Genomic DNA, 17,624 nt, shown 5'->3' with positions numbered 1-17,624 from the left:
GCCGCCACAACCACCGCCTCCGCCCCCGCCCCCGCCCCCACCATGGCCACCTCTTCTCAGCTTCCCGGAGTTGGCGCAAGCAAATATTATGATGGACAGGAGAGAGATGGAGAGAAGAATGGCGGAAAGCAAGAATATGCCTCCGGAGCTGACAAAGGAAACATCTCCGATTGTACTGACAATTGGCCTCCCCATTTTTGTCAACGGATAAACATAGAACAACTTGTATTTATAGTGACTGTCACGCTGACTTTTATACTGCCTGCCACGTTGCATAATTAATTATGATTATATTAATTTTTTTAATTGTTTTAAGTCAACGTGTCCCAATTGCTTGCTAAAGAAGCTCAAAATTCAAATGTGGAATATTGAATGTGTCGCAATTGCTTGCTAAAGGAGTTTAAGTTGAAAAATTCAAATGAATTATATATATATATATATATGAAAAATGGTAAAATAAAAAATATTTTACGATGAATCCGATCTCTACAAAAATAAATGTTTGTGGTGAGGATTAAAATATGAGGACGAGGATGGAGAATGCTTTCCCGTCCCTCAATGTGGTGAGGATTAAATGAGGACGAGGATGGAGAACGCTTTCCCGTCCCTCTGGCCCGGTAGACTTCTCTCGTTCGACTTATATAAAAAACATAAGAATACGAGGATTAAAATATGTTTTTTATTCTTCATGACCAATGCCATCATCATTGACATCAGAATACAGTGTTGTTTTGCCTTGTAGAGTAAACGCGAGCAGCCAGCCTAGACTTCGGCATCGAGTTTCTCGACGAAATGGTTGGCAACGTGCGCTTAAGCCAGGACTCGGATGGAGATTTTGGTAGAGGTGGAGCTAGTGCAAGCTGTGAAGAAATGGACAAGGATCTTTTTGATCGACGAGTGCTTTCGAGATCGATTTTGCCTCGCGCTGTGGCTCTTGAGCTTGTCGATGTGATTGAATCCTGGTCGTGGCCTTCTAAACGTAGCTTCGAAGCTTCTGAACTCGTAAATGAGACAAAATCCTGAAAAGAGTCATCTGAGCTTTCTCCGTGACTTGATTTTTTATGATGATCACATTCAGAATCAATTGTTCTTTCATGTGTCACTTTTGCATCATGGATTAGATCTACGTCCAAACGTGTCGCCTTCAAGTTCGCTTTCGTATCGTAATAAGATGAACACGAATCCATCGAGTCGATACTCGTAGAGCTCAACCTCTTGTTTTCACCTTCAACATTTAATGGCTGGACATGTTGAGGGGAAGAATCCAAATGAAGATTCTCTTTAGAGCTTAAATTTGAACTCCGAGACTTCATATTGTGAACGGAATCTACGAGCGACGTTTTCTCGACGACAAAGGGCCTCGCCGAAGATGATTCATTGGCTAACAATTCACGAAATTTGGTTCCTGTTCTTCTATGTATGGAACTCTTAACTCCTTCTGGGTCACTGGGGAAAACTTTTTCTTCAGAAAGGCGAGATTTGTATCGCCTTCTCGAGTCGTTTGGCGTGCTCTCACCCATCTGGTTCGAATCGAGCGGTTTTTCCTCGTTTCTAAGATTCTGTGAATACACGACCAAACAAAACACAACTGAGAAGACTTGACATGACAATATCCAATGAATTAAAGAGAAAAGTATCCCAAGAACCTTAATGCTGCTGCAAGAACCATGAGTCGAATTATCATTCTGAACGCTAGGAGCTGAAGCAACAGAGGCGCCTTGCGTTCTCATTCCGGGAACTGGGTGTAGAAGGCAAAATCGAGCGAACAAACCACAAGATTTAGTAGATGAGTACTCAGATTCATCGAGGCTAATATCATCGTCTTCGCTTATTTCTTCAACGTCGTGTGGATTCGGAGGCGCATAATATGATCGCAACACCGGTGGAAGTGAATTTACTCGATGTTCCTTACCCATTCTAATCAACTTCTTTGCCTCTTTTCTCTGCTCTCTTTGAACACTTTGCTTTCTATGAGCAACTTGAGGTGTTTCTGAAGCCATTGCCTTGGCAGCAGGCAGGAATCGTCCCATCATTATGTCGTGAGTTCGCTGATCTTTCGAGAACGATCCCGATGGTTTAACATCACCACCATCCAGTCCACTCAAACCAGTTACACTGCAGTTCATGGAAAATGACTCGGATCTAGAAATGGTGCCATTTGCATCGAGATAAGTCTCATCTCCGTCCTCCGAATCAGAACTTAAATCTCTCTCGATCCTCTCCCTCAAGGTCTTAAACTTAACGATGTTCTTATAAGCAGGGGAATGGTCAGAATTTGGAAGTGCTTCTCCTCCACTTGTTGACTCTTTGCTGTTACAATGCTGTTGTTCTGAACCCGACGACATCCCAGAAGGGTGTTTCGGAGCAGCCAATGGCGATTTAGAACCTATGGTTAGTGATTTTCTTCCATCTTTGGGCCTTCCTGGGGCATGTTCCCATAGAAAAGGAACGTTCCCCGGATTACTCACTGGACCCGATTTCAATTCCGACTTGTAGACAGGAAGAGGCGGCCAGCGATTCTCCGTTATCACTGTTCCGTTAGCTTTCGACGACGTTTCCATCGACGAAACCCGCCTCACAGAAAGAAACGGCTGATTGAAATCCAATTGCTTGTTTTCCATCAGATTCTTCAGCTTCATACAAATACTACAGCAGCCAGAGAAGGGACAATAAATGAGTTACAATCTGAACTCAACCTCCATTAACTTCATAACTATTTTCAAATTTTCCTCTGTCGAGCAACCAATCTGATCACAACACGAAGAACAAGAACACAGAACTATCAAGCCTAGAACAAGAGTTGCTATCACTTTCTAAGGAATCAAACTATCTAACAGCTCAAGCCCAAGCCCACCGCTATATCTGCTTTGATCCGTTATGTATCGCCGCCAGTCTCATGTTTTTAAAACACGTATGCTAGGAAAGGTTTCCACACCCTTATAAAGAATGTTTCGTTTCATCCCTTGGGGTCAGCGTCCTGACTAGCACATGATACCATTTGTAACAGCTCAAGCCCACCATCAATAGATATTGTCCACTTTGACCCGTTACTTATCGCCATTAGTCTCACCGTATGCTAGGGAGAGGTTTCCACACCCTTATAAAGAATGTTTCGTTCCCCTCTCGAAAACCAATATCTCACATAATAAGAAGATGATTAGAAATCAACATAAACAAAACTGATATCCTGTTCAAATCAGCAACAAACACAACAAGTTCAAAATCTACACAATACAAGAAAATCAAACGCTACAACTCAACATATGAAAAACCCATAAACTCATTCATACAGAGAGAACAATCTCCATCGAACCAAGAAACAGAACAAGAACAGAGAAAGAAAAACCCATAAACTCATTCATACAGAGAGCACAATCTCCATCAAACCAAGAAACAGAACAAGAACAGAGAAAGAAAAACCCATAAACTCATTCATACAGAGAGCACAATCTCCATCAAACCAAGAAACAGAACAAGAACAGAGAAAGAAAAACCCATAAACTCATTCATACAGAGAGCACAATCTCCATCAAACCAAGAAACAGAACAAGAACAGAGAAAGAAAAACCCATAAACTCATTCATACAGAGAGCACAATCTCCATCAAACCAAGAAACAGAACAAGAACAGAGAAAGAAAAACCCATAAACTCATTCATACAGAGAGCACAATCTCCATCAAACCAAGAAACAGAACAAGAACAGAGAAAGAAAAACCCATAAACTCATTCATACAGAGAGCACAATCTCGATCAAACCAAGAAACAGAACAAGAACAGAGAAACAAAAACGCAAAAAACCCATAAATCAGAAGCAAACCTGTGAAACAGGGGAGACCCAGAAACGAACAAATCTGTTGATTATGAAGAGAGTGAAATATAATGAAAGAACAAGGAATAAAGAAAGGGAGAAACGGAGGTATTAAGGATAAACTAGGTTATACGCCATGAAAACGCAGAAGAATCAAACAAACACAATCCCCGATCAAGCTTTAATGAAAAAGGGGGTAAGGCACAAAAGGCAACTTTGCGATCAATTTTCAAACACGAACTCAACAAAACAGCAACAGGAAGAACACCGCCTTTTCTTTTCTGGGGTTCGCTTCAGAGTAGAGATAATNAGGGGGTAAGGCACAAAAGGCAACTTTGCGATCAATTTTCAAAGACGAACTCAACAAAACAGGAACAGGAAGAACACCGCCTTTTCTTTTCTGGGGTTCGCTTCAGAGTAGAGATAACNACAAGAACAGAGAAACAAAAACGCAAAAAACCCATAAATCAGAAGCAAACCTGTGAAACAGGGGAGACCCAGAAACGAACAAATCTGTTGATTATGAAGAGAGTGAAATATAATGAAAGAACAAGGAATAAAGAAAGGGAGAAACGGAGGTATTAAGGATAAACTAGGTTATACGCCATGAAAACGCAGAAGAATCAAACAAACACAATCCCCGATCAAGCTTTAATGAAAAAGGGGGTAAGGCACAAAAGGCAACTTTGCGATCAATTTTCAAACACGAACTCAACAAAACAGCAACAGGAAGAACACCGCCTTTTCTTTTCTGGGGTTCGCTTCAGAGTAGAGATAATGGAAGTATTTGTGGATTTGAAGAACGGCCGCCCCTTCCATGCAGGGCCAGACCCGTCACTCTCCTCCTCCTTGCTTTTATTTATTTATTTTTAAATCAGAATATTACAAGAAATTAAAGAAAAAAAATCAACAATATCTGAAATTTTCAATTTTTTTAATTCCTCACTTCGGTGCCACGTAAACGTATGGGATCACGATTGTGCTCCACGTAGGCCTGACAAGTCTTCCACGTCAACGGATGTCAGTACAAATTACCAAATTCTGAATTTAATCATTAATATAAAGTTTAGAAAAAACAATTTCCATTATATTTGTCTCTACTTTAAATATACAGTTAGAGATGTCGTGCCCAATTTCAACAACTTCGTACTCGCCACCTATTTTAATCTTTATTCTCGTCTAAATTGTCTTGTTTATAACGGAGATTTATGTTATATTATCCATTTATATAACGAAATTCTATATTTATTTAAATTTTTTAATATAATTTCGATAATATTGTAAGGTCAACAATATTTTTAAATATTTAAATTTTAATATTACAATATTATCTTCTACCTTTAATAAAAATTATTATACTTTTATTTATTTATTTAAATTTTATGTCTTAATTTTATGGATTAAATTTATAATTTAAAAATTTTAGTGATAAAAAATTCTATAAAATATGTTTGTTTTTTTTNTTTTTTTTTTTTTTTTTTTTTTTTTTTTTTTTTTTTTTTTTTTTTTACTTCTTCAATTAATAAAAGAAATACCCTTAAATTTTATAAAACTTAAAAATAAAAAGTATTAACGAAATTCATAAAAAAAATATATATATAATAATAATAGTTTTTAAATTAAGAGTACTTTTTACAAAATTTTAAAAATTTAATGGTATTTTATATCCAAATAATTTATTATTATTATTAATTTAGGTTAAATTAAATTAGAAAACTTAAAACATAAAGTGGCACTCACTTTACACCTCATTATTGCATGTAATGGCAACCAAATTCCACTTTATGAATTATGATCCATTTATTGCCTTTTTGGAATTTTTTTTAATGTGAAATCTCGTATTTGCCCTCCCACATCTTCTTTAAATTAAATGGATGATTTATTTATTTATTTATTTTTATTTTAAAATGTTAAATGCATATCTTAGAAGAAGATTGTGTTATAACATAATAGAATAAAAAACAACAATAATAACTACTTTTTCCTAATATAATACGACCTCAAATTAACTTTTTAAAAATAATTCTTAAAATAAATATTTTTCTTTGATTTTTTAACCTTTTAATTTAGAGACAAAATAAATATTAAAAAATTGTAAGTATTTTTTTTTACCAATTTTAAAAAATTCATAATAAAAAGGATAAAAAGGGATGTCTAAAAGTCGTGATTTGAGTCATTTCGAATTTTGAAATTTGCATGAAATTACTCGAAATGATTAAAGTGCCCAAAATAAATAATGATAATAAGAACATTAATAATAATAATAAAAATAAAAATAAAAATAAAAATGTCATCATTACAATCACATGGTTTAGCAACAAAAATAAATAATGGAGTATTAATTTGGGACTTAATTATAACAAAAATTATGGAAATTATAGGAATAATAATGACGATTAAGATAATCTCCACATGCCTTCGAGAAAGATTCATTTCTTCAAATACCATCAAAGTCGCTTTTTCTATGTCTCGACTTTTGAAATTATTATGAAATTCTTATAATTGAGTCATCGAAAAAAAAAATTTACTTTGAGCTGTCTTATGTTCGGCGACATCTTGAATCATGCATGTGAGTGAAGACAAAATATGCTGGAATGACTTTATGTTGGTACGTGGGGATAGTCTTCGCTCTTAGAAACGATGGATAAGTAACATGACCATGTCGTAAGAATGCAGTGAAATGTTGGAGTCATCAGGTGCTGAATTCGAATTCAGAATCTTGAACATGGGTCGTTACTTCATGAGAATGTTTGCACCTAAATTGTGTGATAGTTATCTTATTTATAATCAAATAAATTACAAGAATATGAAAAAAAGTAATAAATGGAAACATACCTATAATAAAAATATTTGCCTTATAATAAAATATCAAATATGATATATAAGGTAAATTATAATTTATTACTAAATATTTGCCAACACACTTCGATACTTGAATCAGCGTCGAATCGAGCACGTTCAGGCTATATATATTATTACGAGATGAAATTTTACTACTTATATTCTTTCATTTATGCATTGCCGTCACGTTTGTACAATGGGTCAATAGAGGAATATCGAGATTTTTGTTTCTACTATTGTAGATCTGGTTGGGTAATCTTATAAGCCTCCACTCGGTCACACGACTATCGAGGTCGCTTCTCTTCCATTTTGAGAAGCACAACCATTGAATCTATTATACACGAGGACACGAATAATTATACAATCAACACAATTTCAATTAATATCTAAGTTTAATTTTCCGTAAAAAAAAATTAAAAAAATAAAATTTTAATTTAGTGTTAGCCTGAATCATAGTCTAACAAATACGACATTTAAAAATGGTTATTTGGTTGATAAAAATGGAAAGTCATATTCCTTAAAAAAGAAAAAAATAATATATAATTAGTAATGATTAAGTATCCAATTAAGTATTATTAACCCAAACAATAGTTAATATTAATAGTACATCTTCGAATATATTAAATTAATAAAATGGAAAATTAAAAAATAGCCCACGTGTGATATGGAAAAGGGGATGCATTGGAAGTAGAACCCCATTGACGTAATCAAGACCGTCCATTTAATTTAAAACTTTAAAAATTTATTAAATATTTTAAAATATTAAATACAAATTTAATATTATTTCTATCGTCTCTTAAAAAATATCTAATAAGTCTTTTCGTGATATTGTCCATGAGCATAAACTTTCATGGCTTTGCTTTGGGGAGCCCAAAAGACCTCATTCCAATGGAGTAAATATTTCTCACTTATAAACTCATGATCATTTCCTAAATTAGTCGATGTGGGATTTTCATCATCCAACACCTCCTCTCGAACAAAGTGCGCCTCCCCTTAATCGAAGCTCGACTCCTTTGGAGTCATAGTCATTTTTTACTGCCTTCGAGGAGGCTTGACTCCTTTTCTTTTGGAGTTCTTTGTTCGATATTTGAGGATTTACCAATCTATTGACACGACTAAGTTTAGGACATGACTCTGATACCATGTTGGACGAACCCGACTCTCCACAATGGTATGATATTGTCCACTTTGAACATAAGCTCTCATGGCTTTGCTTGTCAAAAATAATATTTTGTGGTCCGGATAGATCTGGTTTGATAATTAATTAATTTAAAAAGGGTTTATTTTTATTTTTATAAATTTAGTTAAAAAAAAAAATAGGACGAAAAAATTAATTGAAAATTGAATAAAAAGGAAAAAAAAAAAGGGGAATTAAAAGGGTTCACGCGGAGTAAGGTGTGGATGTTGGTAAGCCACCCCGTAGGCCAGCTGGCTGTCGGAGAGAGGCGGCACGGAGAGAGTCAGATCCCGAGCCCGACCCGAAGGCGAACGCGAACCCGACCCGAACGCGAACCCTTCCTCCGGTCTTCTATTTCCATAGCACGTGATTCACCATCGCCCAATTCTCTCTCTTTCTCCCTCCTCTGTAACTCTCTGAATCTCTCTCTAGAGAGAGAAACAGAAACAGACTCCATCGCTTTCTTCGTCCATCAATTATATCAATCAAATCCCTTCTCTCCTTTCTCTCTCTCTTCTTTTCTTTCCTCTCACTCTATCCTTCCCATTTCTCTCGACCAATCTTTGGCTTCCCGATGCTCTTATGTTCATGTTCATTCTCTCACTGACGGGATCAAGATTCAAATGTTCCGATCCGCTCCTGGTAATCCCAATCCCTTACTTCATCCACTTTTCTTTTGCTTTCTTTATCTAGGTAATGTAGGAATGTTCTTTTATTGCAATGTTAGCTTTTGTATATGCTCCTCACTCACTTTCATACTCTTTTCTTTTGTGATTGTCTGATTACTCACTCAATTTCGTATTCCCGTTTTGTTGCTGGGTTTCTTCTCGTTGTTTCTGATGAGGTATTTGAAGTTTCGTTTATTATTATTTTTTTTTAACGCCCTACTTAAGAAGGATTAAGCGTTTTCTGTTTGATTCTTCGTCGTTATTTGAATTTCTTGTCAGTTTTGTTTAGAAATAACCTGTCGGTTTGAATATATATAGCGAGCATTTAATTACAATTAATCGAACAGTTATTGTGTTGAGTTTTTCAAATTAATTTATACATTGTATTTGTGGATTAGGCCGTTTGTTATTCAGTGGTTAATCGTTCTCGAGGTGTGTAATTATCTTATAATGCTGTTATGGCTATTGCGAAATCGGTATATTTCTACATTCTCGGGGTTATTGCTGTTTATATAGAGAGGGGATGGATATTATGATTTCGATGACGATTTAACTTTTTAATATTTGTGGGTCTTGTGTGTCTTGTTTTGTTTACTGGGGTCTCTGATTTCTGCTCTGTTTCCTTGTGTAAACATGACTTTATTAATGTCCTCTTTTTATGCTTTTTTTTTTTTTGTTCCCATCAGTTCTTATGACCAAACAATTTGACGCTCCTTTTTCATGGGTATTATGTCCTCCAGCTTGAAGTTATTGGGGGAAAGCTAAGGGTTTTATCAGTGGTTTTGTTGAGTGAGAGTTATGTAAGTTCGATTAGACCTTATATGGGGGTAGAAACTACTTGGTGAAATGGTTTTATATTCAAAACATTTAAAGGCATGGAGGATCAGCGAGACGATGTTGCACCATCAGAGCAAGGGACTTCCAATGCTTCCTGGTGGTCTTCTGATTTTGTGGAGAAATTTGGATCTGTTTCTTTGGGTCCTCGGGAAGACATTGTGAGTGAAAGGGAAGAGATCATCAATTCTGACCAAGATGTGTTGTTGTCGCCTCAGAGAGCATCTCAAATTCTCTGGCGTACTGGAATGCTTTGTGAACCAATTCCAGATGGTTTCTATTATGTTATTCCGGTATGGCATTTTTCCCATTTAAGTTTTTCAGTCCAGAATAATAATTTTTACTATGTGAGCTTTGTTTTTTATGGATCTTGCTTCATGTTTTCCCTGTTTATCTGTTCATTAATTAAATATCGTACTTTTCGCTGATAATTTTGTTGATCTCATACTTAAGTTTTTGTATTGATGTGTACTGCAGTTTTTGGTAACTGGTGTTATTTATGATCATAATTTTGGTCGTATAACTTGGTGCTACAAACTAGAGCCTAAACCAATTCTATAATGTACTTACAGGATAAGAGGCTAAAAGAGCGGTTCCACAGTATTCCTTCGTTGGATGAGCTTCGTGCTTTGGAGGCCGAAGGTTACAGAAACGATGTTATTCTTGTGGAGCCAGAGAAAGATAAAAAGCTTTCTATGCTGAAGCAACTGATCTCGACACTGATTAAAGGCGTGAGTTCAAATCCAGCTGCAATTATCAAGAAGATTGCTGGACTGGTGAGGAGAATTTTAGCAGTCATATTTCTTGCTAATACCCCTTATCTAAATTTTGCAACTGTTTCTCCATTGGATTTCCCTTCAAATATTGGAAATGGTGTTTCAGTTGTTAATAACATCTACAATGAGGTTATCTGAAGATGCTAATGAAAGGGAAAATCTGAACTAGTTCCTAACTATATACGAATCAAGTTCTGAACCTTCATTTTTGTTTATTCCTCCCTCAAAACAGTCGATTATATTTATTCTTGTGGCTCAGAATGTGTCAACTTGTGGAAAAATGTTGATTCTTCAATCCTGCAAACTTTTTAGGCCAACTAATTTGCATGGAGCAAATAAGAATTGTTAATTCGTATTCATGTGCCTCCGACCTGAAATTGATTTTGTAGCATAATGGATAATTTATTCAATCCTTCGGTGCCTAGTATTTTACCCAGTTAGAGACCATTTGCTACTTGACTCCATTTGGATTAATAGGCGTAGGTTTCAAAATTGATACCTTGCGTAGTGTAACTCTATAGCTAATTTGTTTAGCCACTGTCTACATTGACGATTAGGATAGATTGTATTGAAGGTCTTATAAGAAAAAGATGCATTCTGTGAAGAGTGCAGAACCCTTTAACTAGCGGTTTTTTTTCCTTCCGAAGTCTATGCCGTTAACCTTTCCTTTAGGCATTTCTTATTTCTTATGTTTTATGCATTATTCCTGTTTTTTTGACCTGTTTTCTCAGATTTGTGAAATTTCGTGTTCATATTCATTTTTCTATTTCTCAGAGGTTAACTATTCCTCTTTCTTACTCCACCTTCCCAGGTTTCTGATTTTTATAAACGACCAATTTTAGAAAGTCCAGCAAAAGCTGCTGTAGAAGAAGCCAACCACTTGTTTGAGGATAGAGGCATTCAGTTGCTCGGTCAAATAAAATTTGGTTCTTGCCGTCCTAGAGCTATCTTATTTAAGGTTCTGGCGGACACTGTAGGGCTTGAAAGTCGTCTCATGATGGTAAGCTCACAACTTGATTTTATTTATTGCAGTAGGTTGTTCCTTCCTACAAATTCCCATTTTTTCCACAGTTGACAACAGAATAGACATATCTGCTTTGTCAAACGCCACCTGACAATTCCTCATTCACCTTTTTATCTTGTGCAGGGCTTGCCAAATGAGGGGGCTAATGGGTGCGTGGACTCATACAAGCACATGTCGGTGACAGTTGTGTTGAATTCTGTGGAACTAGTTGTTGATCTGATGCGATTTCCTGGCCAGTTGTTACCTCAGTCAACTAAGGCAATTTTTATGACACATATTTCCGCTGCTGGGGAAAGCGATTCTGCAGAAAACGACTCATGTGATTCACCGCTAGAACCTAACAGTCCTCTTTATGGTTTCTCAGAAAGAGTTGATCTTGACAGGTGGGATGTTGCATAATAGTTAAACCTCTGGTTCCTCAACATCTCCAATCTTGTATGAAAATTTAAAGTTTTAGGTTTTTGTATGCGTTCTACTGTCCCTTGTTGAGCTAGATCCCTTTTTGCGACAGTGGTGAAAAAGATGAGGGCCTTCAATTCCACAGAAAAATTGAAGCAGCTTCAAATGCATATGCTCCTTCATTGCGCAATATGATGTTGCGATCAAGTACAACACTCGACAGGAAAATGAGGTAATAAATTGTTCCAGTAAGTAATCACAAGTGACCATAGCTAACAAAACCATTTATTTCTTGATTACTTCATATGAATTGTTACTCTTTCTTTTTCCCTCAAAAATCTCTTTTTGATGCAAAGATGCAAGAAATGCACTGAGATTTCTGTTATTGTATCTTATTTTCAAATCTCTCAGTTTATCACATAGTGAACCTAACATTGCAAATGCATTTTGGCGAAGTTGTCGGAGAAAAGATATTGCTGAACAGCGGACTGCTAGTTCAAGGTCTTTCTTGAATTCTTGTTCTTGGATAATATGGTCATCTTTTTATGGTGTTAAAAAAAATAATAATTATATTTTCCATTCAAATAAATTCCATTAATCATCTATATTTTTTTCATTCATGTTGTTCACGACAACCTTTCTGGGTTATTAACTATAGATATTAGTTAAACTGAAATGACGATCTTAAGCACGTTAATTTAGGTTCTGTGGAAGAGTCGATAGATATGGCCCAAGGCAAATAAGATCACGTAATTTGTGTATAATTCAATTTCTCGGTTTATACTCAAGTACTTGCGGAGGGAGCCCCTGAAAGGTTCTTGATTGAAAACAAAGAGGATTTATTCGTTTTGTTTTTTCTGTTTCCATTTCCTGCCGACTAAGTATTTGAAATTCGCTCTGGAGCAGCGAATCTCTGTAATTCCACTTCTCTTTTGGCACTTGGAGCAAAGTGTCTCCCCTTTTTGTAATTATAGTTTATCTACCATCGTTAAACCAATAAAGGTATTTTTTGTAATAAAGGTATTCCATTTCATCATATAAACGAATGGTTTATCTATGTATATAGATAAAAACAGTGAATCATTGAAATATTTGGCTTCTGACTATTATTTTATGCCTCTCATGAAAATAATAGTTTGGGTATGTTCTCAATTTCCTTTTGTTCAGCAGTCCAGAGCATCCTTCATTTCGGGCGCGAGGCCGGTCCATGCTTAGTGGGGATAGGAAAGCCTTCAGAGATTTTTCTGATGATGTCTCTACTTCAAGGTTTATTCTTATAATATCACGTCACTGTCAGTTATGGTCCCATAACGTATGTACCATTTTGCAAGAAAGAAATTTTTATAACTCCTTGCTGATAATGTGACATGGTCTTATAAATATAGCATAGCAATACTGTGGTATAATTCTCTGATATTTTCTTCAAAAAATATGGCTCAATATCCATAAGGACCAGTCCATAACTCTGCGTTGAGATTGTTTTCCACCGTGGACTTGGACTAGAACTTTGTGGATGAAATTTCTTTTTATCTAGTTTGTGAATGGAAATTTATAATTATTAAAATTTAAGTGTTAAAAATGCGCATTGCTCAAGATTTACCGTATGGTAGCTCAGACCACCTTATTTGTTTCTATGTAGCCTGTTTCTGTTTATGTGTAGAAACCCCTTATTAGTTTTGTTATCGTGTTATTTATTCATGATAATAATATTTCCCCTTTTTGATTTAGCTACAGATCAGATGGTGCTTCAACTTCAACTTCCACTTCCACTTCGGCTTCAAATTCAGAAGCACGTCGATTAAGAAGAAGGAGCATCAGCATTACTCCAGAGATTGGTGATGATATCGTGAGGTTGATTTTTGCTTTCGATTTTCCCACTAATTTCTTTGTTTCCCTTTAAATGGTAATCAAACTTTCCAATTCTGCCTTCATGTACGTTGATGCGGGACGAAACTTGCTTTTCACTGCCTTGATTTTCTTAGCGAATATTAGTTACACATTCAAGCCACAGTGCGATCCTTTCTTTAATCAAGGATTGTTACACAAAACATTAAAATTAGATTGTTGAACGAGTTTATCAAGTCTGAACAAATTCATCTGCTTAAGTGGATATTGTCATGCTGTGCTCGATATATTATTGAGTGAGTGCCTTATTTATTTATTTAGTTCTACCAATGTTCTCAGTGCAGTAATTGTGTTTATGTTGTTTTGCGATTGTTATTTTATCATGAAACAGCATAATCAACCAGAATTCTTTAATTGTATGTCTGTGTCTCAATTGTCTGCTTTCACAATCTCAGGGCTGTACGAGCAATGAATGAAACACTGAAGCAAAATCGTCTTTTGAGAGAACAAGTAGATGACAGGTCGTTCTCCCACCCTTCAAATGAAAGAAATAATAGTTCAGATGTTCGGAGAAATGTAGGTTACATTTGTCCTGGTAATGGAGGACTGACTTTATGTTCATCATCATATTGCTTTCTTACATCACGTTGAAATTTCATCCTTGTTCTGCATCTGTACATATTCGAAGGGAAAATTTTGATTTTTTTTTTTTCCTTTTGGGAGAGAGTCTGGTGGGAGGTTAAAAAGAATCTGAGTGCACTCTGCGACCATGCCTCTACACATTATGGTTTCAGAATTGGTATAAACTAACCAAGGTGTCTTACATAGTGGTAAAAGCCCTGACGCATATGGCTCCAAACCTGTAGCGAACACCTTCCTATTTCAAACTTAGGATATGAAAGATCTTGAGTTGTTCAGCTATTAAATGTTGATTCAAAGGCAATCGTTGATGGTCTAATGATAATTCTTAGTTCTGAATCCATTGAGCACAGAAATGTGAGGGGAATTTAAGGTATAGATGACGGTTGGTAATGTGATTTATATAGATTGTATTACAATGAGCCTAATATCGGTTTCACATTCATACGTTATAAGGAGGGGTGGCATGGGCTTGCATACTGAGAATGGAAAGACTTGAGTGTAAAATGATCGCTGCTTAAAAATCATGTTACGTGCAGTAGGGTTGAAACCTCCTGTTTGGGCTTAAGATTTTCTCCTGACCTTCACCTATTCATCTTCAAAACAATATTTGTTGGTTTCCAGTTGGTAAGAACTAATCATATTTTTAGTATTACAAAGGGAAAATACTTGTAAACCACTGAAGGAAGGTTGAGTGATTATTATTTGCATGGGGGGGTAATTTTGGAGGGGTGATTCTTGTCATGAAATTTTCATCCCGTCATTTGTGTGATCATGATGAAGTATCTTAGTTTTGACACTGTTTATGGAGCCACTTAAATATTTACAAAAGGGAATTTATGGTGAGTGGCTTTTTCTTTATTTTATTTTCAGGATCAAGTGGGTTCTCAAAGAGCAATATCATTACCGTCATCGCCACATGATTATAGGGGTCAAACCTCTGATAGAAGTGGGCATTCAGCATGGACTAAAGTTCTTGAATCATTCTCCTTGAACGACAAACCCCTATTACCTTTCCCCGAGTGGAATATCGATTACTCAGAACTGACAGTTGGAATCCGTATTGGAATCGGTGAGCATGTTTTTATTTTAGAGCATGTCCTTGCCTAAAATTCCAATTTTTTGAGAATGCTATTTTCTTTTTGTTTCATTGAGAGACCTTTGGTGTCAATATCAATCCAGGGTTTTTTGGGGAAGTTTTTCGTGGCATTTGGAATGGAACGGATGTGGCAATCAAAGTTTTCCTAGAGCAAGATCTAACTCCTGAAAACATTGAGGACTTCTGTAATGAGATATTAATTCTTAGGTATCTTTTTTTGGCTCACAAATTTTATTTATTTATTTATCTCCCATTGACTTCCATTTATCTTATTCCGTTCTCTTTGTATTTGTGCATGGGTTTCTTTCTTTGCTAGTCGTCTTCGACATCCTAATGGTACATCTCCATCCTTCTAGTTGAAATTGTAGCATCACTGCATTTTCTTCATATAATGTTGCATGCACTGATCTGTACGGGCATACCTTATTGGATGCAGTTTATATATCCCTGATTGATTTCTTTTCTTTTTGCTGCAGTTATATTATTTCTGGGCGCATGTACAGAACCGCCACGCTTGTCGATGATCACAGAATATATGGAGCTGGGTTCCTTGTATTCCTTGATCCATTTGAGTGGTCAGAAAAAAAAACTTAGCTGGCGGAGGAGACTGAAGATGTTGCGTGACATATGCAGGTATGTTTTGAACATTCACGAAACATTATACACTCACTTCCTCGTTGATCCTAGTGAATGAAGAGTATTTCTTTTCATCTGGCTGTATGTACTGTGGTTTAAAGTGCCATGGGATTTGGAGACCCGATATACTACAAAAAGGAACTTTAGTCCAACAAAATCAAACTAAGGTCATAGTTCCAAAACTCTCAAGAAGGCATTGAACCTCTCATCACGCCACCTCTCCCCTTTAAAAATCCTCTGTTTTTCTTGAGCAGCGAAGAAGTTAGCTTGCCACAATATTAATGACTTAGAATCTCCGTTAGTCATTTGCTTCTGACTTGTTCTGTATTATTGAAAAGTAGTTAAAGGGCAGAGGAGAAAGATAAGATTCCGATAAAGCGTTTAATTCATGTTGTTGATTACTATTCCCAGATGATTTTGGGTGATGCATTTAGTAGTCTACTTGAAAGTACCCAATAAATGGTGTTCTCTGAAAAATACCCATTACATTTTACTAACCGGAGATTTGGCTGGATGTCAAAGGGGTTTGATGTGCATACACCGAATGAAAATAGCTCACCGGGACCTGAAAAGTGCAAATTGCCTAGTCAACAAGCATTGGACCGTCAAGATATGTGATTTTGGACTTTCAAGAATATTGACAGATGCTCCAGCAAGAGGGTCTCCATCTGCAGGAACTCCAGAATGGATGGCTCCTGAGCTCTTTCGAAACGAACCCTTCACTGAAAAGTGTGATATTTTCAGCCTGGGGGTCATCATGTGGGAGCTTTGCACCCTAAGTAGACCATGGGAGGGTGTTCCACCGGAGCGGGTATGTTGACATGTGATCCACTATTGTCCCCTTTATTTGTGGCAATCTCATAGGGAGATTAATTGGTTGGTACCCTTGTGGCTTCCAGGTAGTTTATGCTGTTGGCACTGAGGGATCCCGCCTAGAGATTCCTGAAGGCCCGCTTGGCAGGCTTATATCAGGTTTGAACAACTTACTAGCAATTGGCATATTCATGAAACCTTGTAACACTTGTTTCTATCTTGTTTGTCAAGCTCTTATTGAACTAATGATTTTATTACTGTCTCGATTGCAGATTGTTGGGCAGAACCGAATGAGCGGCCAAGCTGCGAAGAGATTGTCACCCGCTTGCTCGATTGCGAGTACTCACTTTCTTGATATAGTTTGATTTTGTTTTTGTTTCTGTTTTTGTTTTTGTTTTGTCTGTGTACAGAAAACATGGTAGAGTTGCAACTTTTGATGTCCTCGGCTCCTATTCTGAACTCTTGTTGATTTTTCCAACCGTTCTATGATTTAAAGAAAAAGAAGAACCTGTTGGTCTTGATCTTCCAATGGTTTTGATCTGTGCTGAGTCCAAACTTTTATAATACCATTCTCCAGTTTCCTTCATTACCCCTATTTCAACTGCTTACTTGTAAGAACTGAGAAGAGTTTTGGTTTATTCACTTGCTGCATTATTATTTTCGATGATTGTTAGGGCCTTTCTCGTAAATCCCTTTTGAAAACAAGGGTATCAGATAGTATTCTTTAGTTCGAAGATATATGAGTTACTTTTCTCGTTACCTATCGGTTTTGAGATGAAACTTACATTTCTCAAATATGGTATTCGAGTCCATGAAAAGCCCAAACGAGTCAACATATCTCATCAGTTCAATAAGACAAATTAGCTTTAAGTTAGATTTAGACGATCAATCTAACATATCCCACATTTATTATACGAAAATGTAAAGTCTCAAAAACTAGCTGAAACGACTGCACACCCCACATTTTTTTTGCTTAACAAGAACCCTAAATGATCCAATCCCTTCCCTGGCAAGATAAGACTCCAATTGTGTTGCGTAGTGAGGCCATAAAAAGAAAAGTTGGG

At 36.3% G+C, this 17,624-nt stretch overlaps 2 protein-coding genes across 14 annotated transcripts; one reads left to right on the top strand and one right to left on the bottom strand.

Annotated features, from left to right (window-relative positions):
* Positions 1–659: 659 nt before the first annotated feature.
* On the bottom strand, positions 660–4,672 carry LOC111777357. 4 transcript variants are annotated; one of them, XM_023656907.1, is made up of 3 exons: positions 4,289–4,672; positions 1,647–2,646; positions 660–1,559 (listed from the first exon to the last, which is right to left on the bottom strand). In XM_023656907.1, the coding sequence occupies exons 2-3, from the start codon at positions 2,637–2,639 to the stop codon at positions 714–716; spliced, it is 1,839 nt and encodes a 612-aa protein (XP_023512675.1). In that variant the 5' UTR covers positions 2,640–2,646; positions 4,289–4,672; the 3' UTR covers positions 660–713. The 4 variants fall into 4 exon arrangements, with proteins under 4 accessions (XP_023512675.1, XP_023512674.1, XP_023512677.1 ...); XM_023656906.1 differs by lacking the exon at positions 4,289–4,672 and adding an exon at positions 3,819–4,112 and having other exon boundaries at positions 1,647–2,747; XM_023656909.1 differs by lacking the exon at positions 4,289–4,672 and adding an exon at positions 3,819–4,112.
* A 3,401-nt stretch (positions 4,673–8,073) lies between these two features.
* LOC111777220 (probable serine/threonine-protein kinase SIS8) lies at positions 8,074–17,100 on the top strand. 10 transcript variants are annotated; one of them, XM_023656708.1, is made up of 17 exons: positions 8,074–8,469; positions 9,236–9,622; positions 9,902–10,105; positions 10,917–11,105; positions 11,253–11,512; positions 11,641–11,760; positions 11,940–12,029; positions 12,696–12,794; positions 13,257–13,379; positions 13,829–13,949; positions 14,886–15,084; positions 15,195–15,318; positions 15,428–15,447; positions 15,588–15,744; positions 16,270–16,558; positions 16,647–16,719; positions 16,833–17,100. In XM_023656708.1, exons 2-17 carry the CDS (start codon positions 9,371–9,373, stop codon positions 16,913–16,915), a joined length of 2,403 nt encoding a protein of 800 aa, XP_023512476.1. In that variant the 5' UTR covers positions 8,074–8,469; positions 9,236–9,370; the 3' UTR covers positions 16,916–17,100. The 10 variants fall into 10 exon arrangements, with proteins under 10 accessions (XP_023512476.1, XP_023512481.1, XP_023512480.1 ...); XM_023656713.1 differs by having other exon boundaries at positions 9,182–9,622; positions 11,985–12,029; positions 12,699–12,794; XM_023656712.1 differs by having other exon boundaries at positions 9,182–9,622; positions 11,985–12,029.
* Positions 17,101–17,624: the final 524 nt, after the last annotated feature.

The sequence above is a fragment of the Cucurbita pepo genome, chromosome LG16, assembly GCF_002806865.2.
Source record: "Cucurbita pepo subsp. pepo cultivar mu-cu-16 chromosome LG16, ASM280686v2, whole genome shotgun sequence".
In the NCBI taxonomy this organism is placed as follows: domain Eukaryota; kingdom Viridiplantae; phylum Streptophyta; class Magnoliopsida; order Cucurbitales; family Cucurbitaceae; genus Cucurbita; species Cucurbita pepo.
This window is presented reverse-complemented; position numbering and strand designations above follow the sequence as displayed.

Bases quoted from the DNA above. Each gene is read 5' to 3' on its own strand.
- LOC111777357 (XM_023656907.1), bottom strand. From the start codon at position 2,639: ATGAAGCTGAAGAATCTGATGGAAAACAAGCAATTGGATTTCAATCAG. The intron at 1,560-1,646 runs GTTCTTGGGATA...GTGTATTCACAG, and splicing joins GTTCTTGCAGCAGCATTAAG to AATCTTAGAAACGAGGAAAA.
- LOC111777220 (XM_023656708.1), top strand. From the start codon at position 9,371: ATGGAGGATCAGCGAGACGATGTTGCACCATCAGAGCAAGGGACTTCC. The intron at 12,030-12,695 runs GTCTTTCTTGAA...CCTTTTGTTCAG, and splicing joins CAGCGGACTGCTAGTTCAAG to CAGTCCAGAGCATCCTTCAT. The intron at 15,085-15,194 runs GTGAGCATGTTT...ATATCAATCCAG, and splicing joins TGGAATCCGTATTGGAATCG to GGTTTTTTGGGGAAGTTTTT.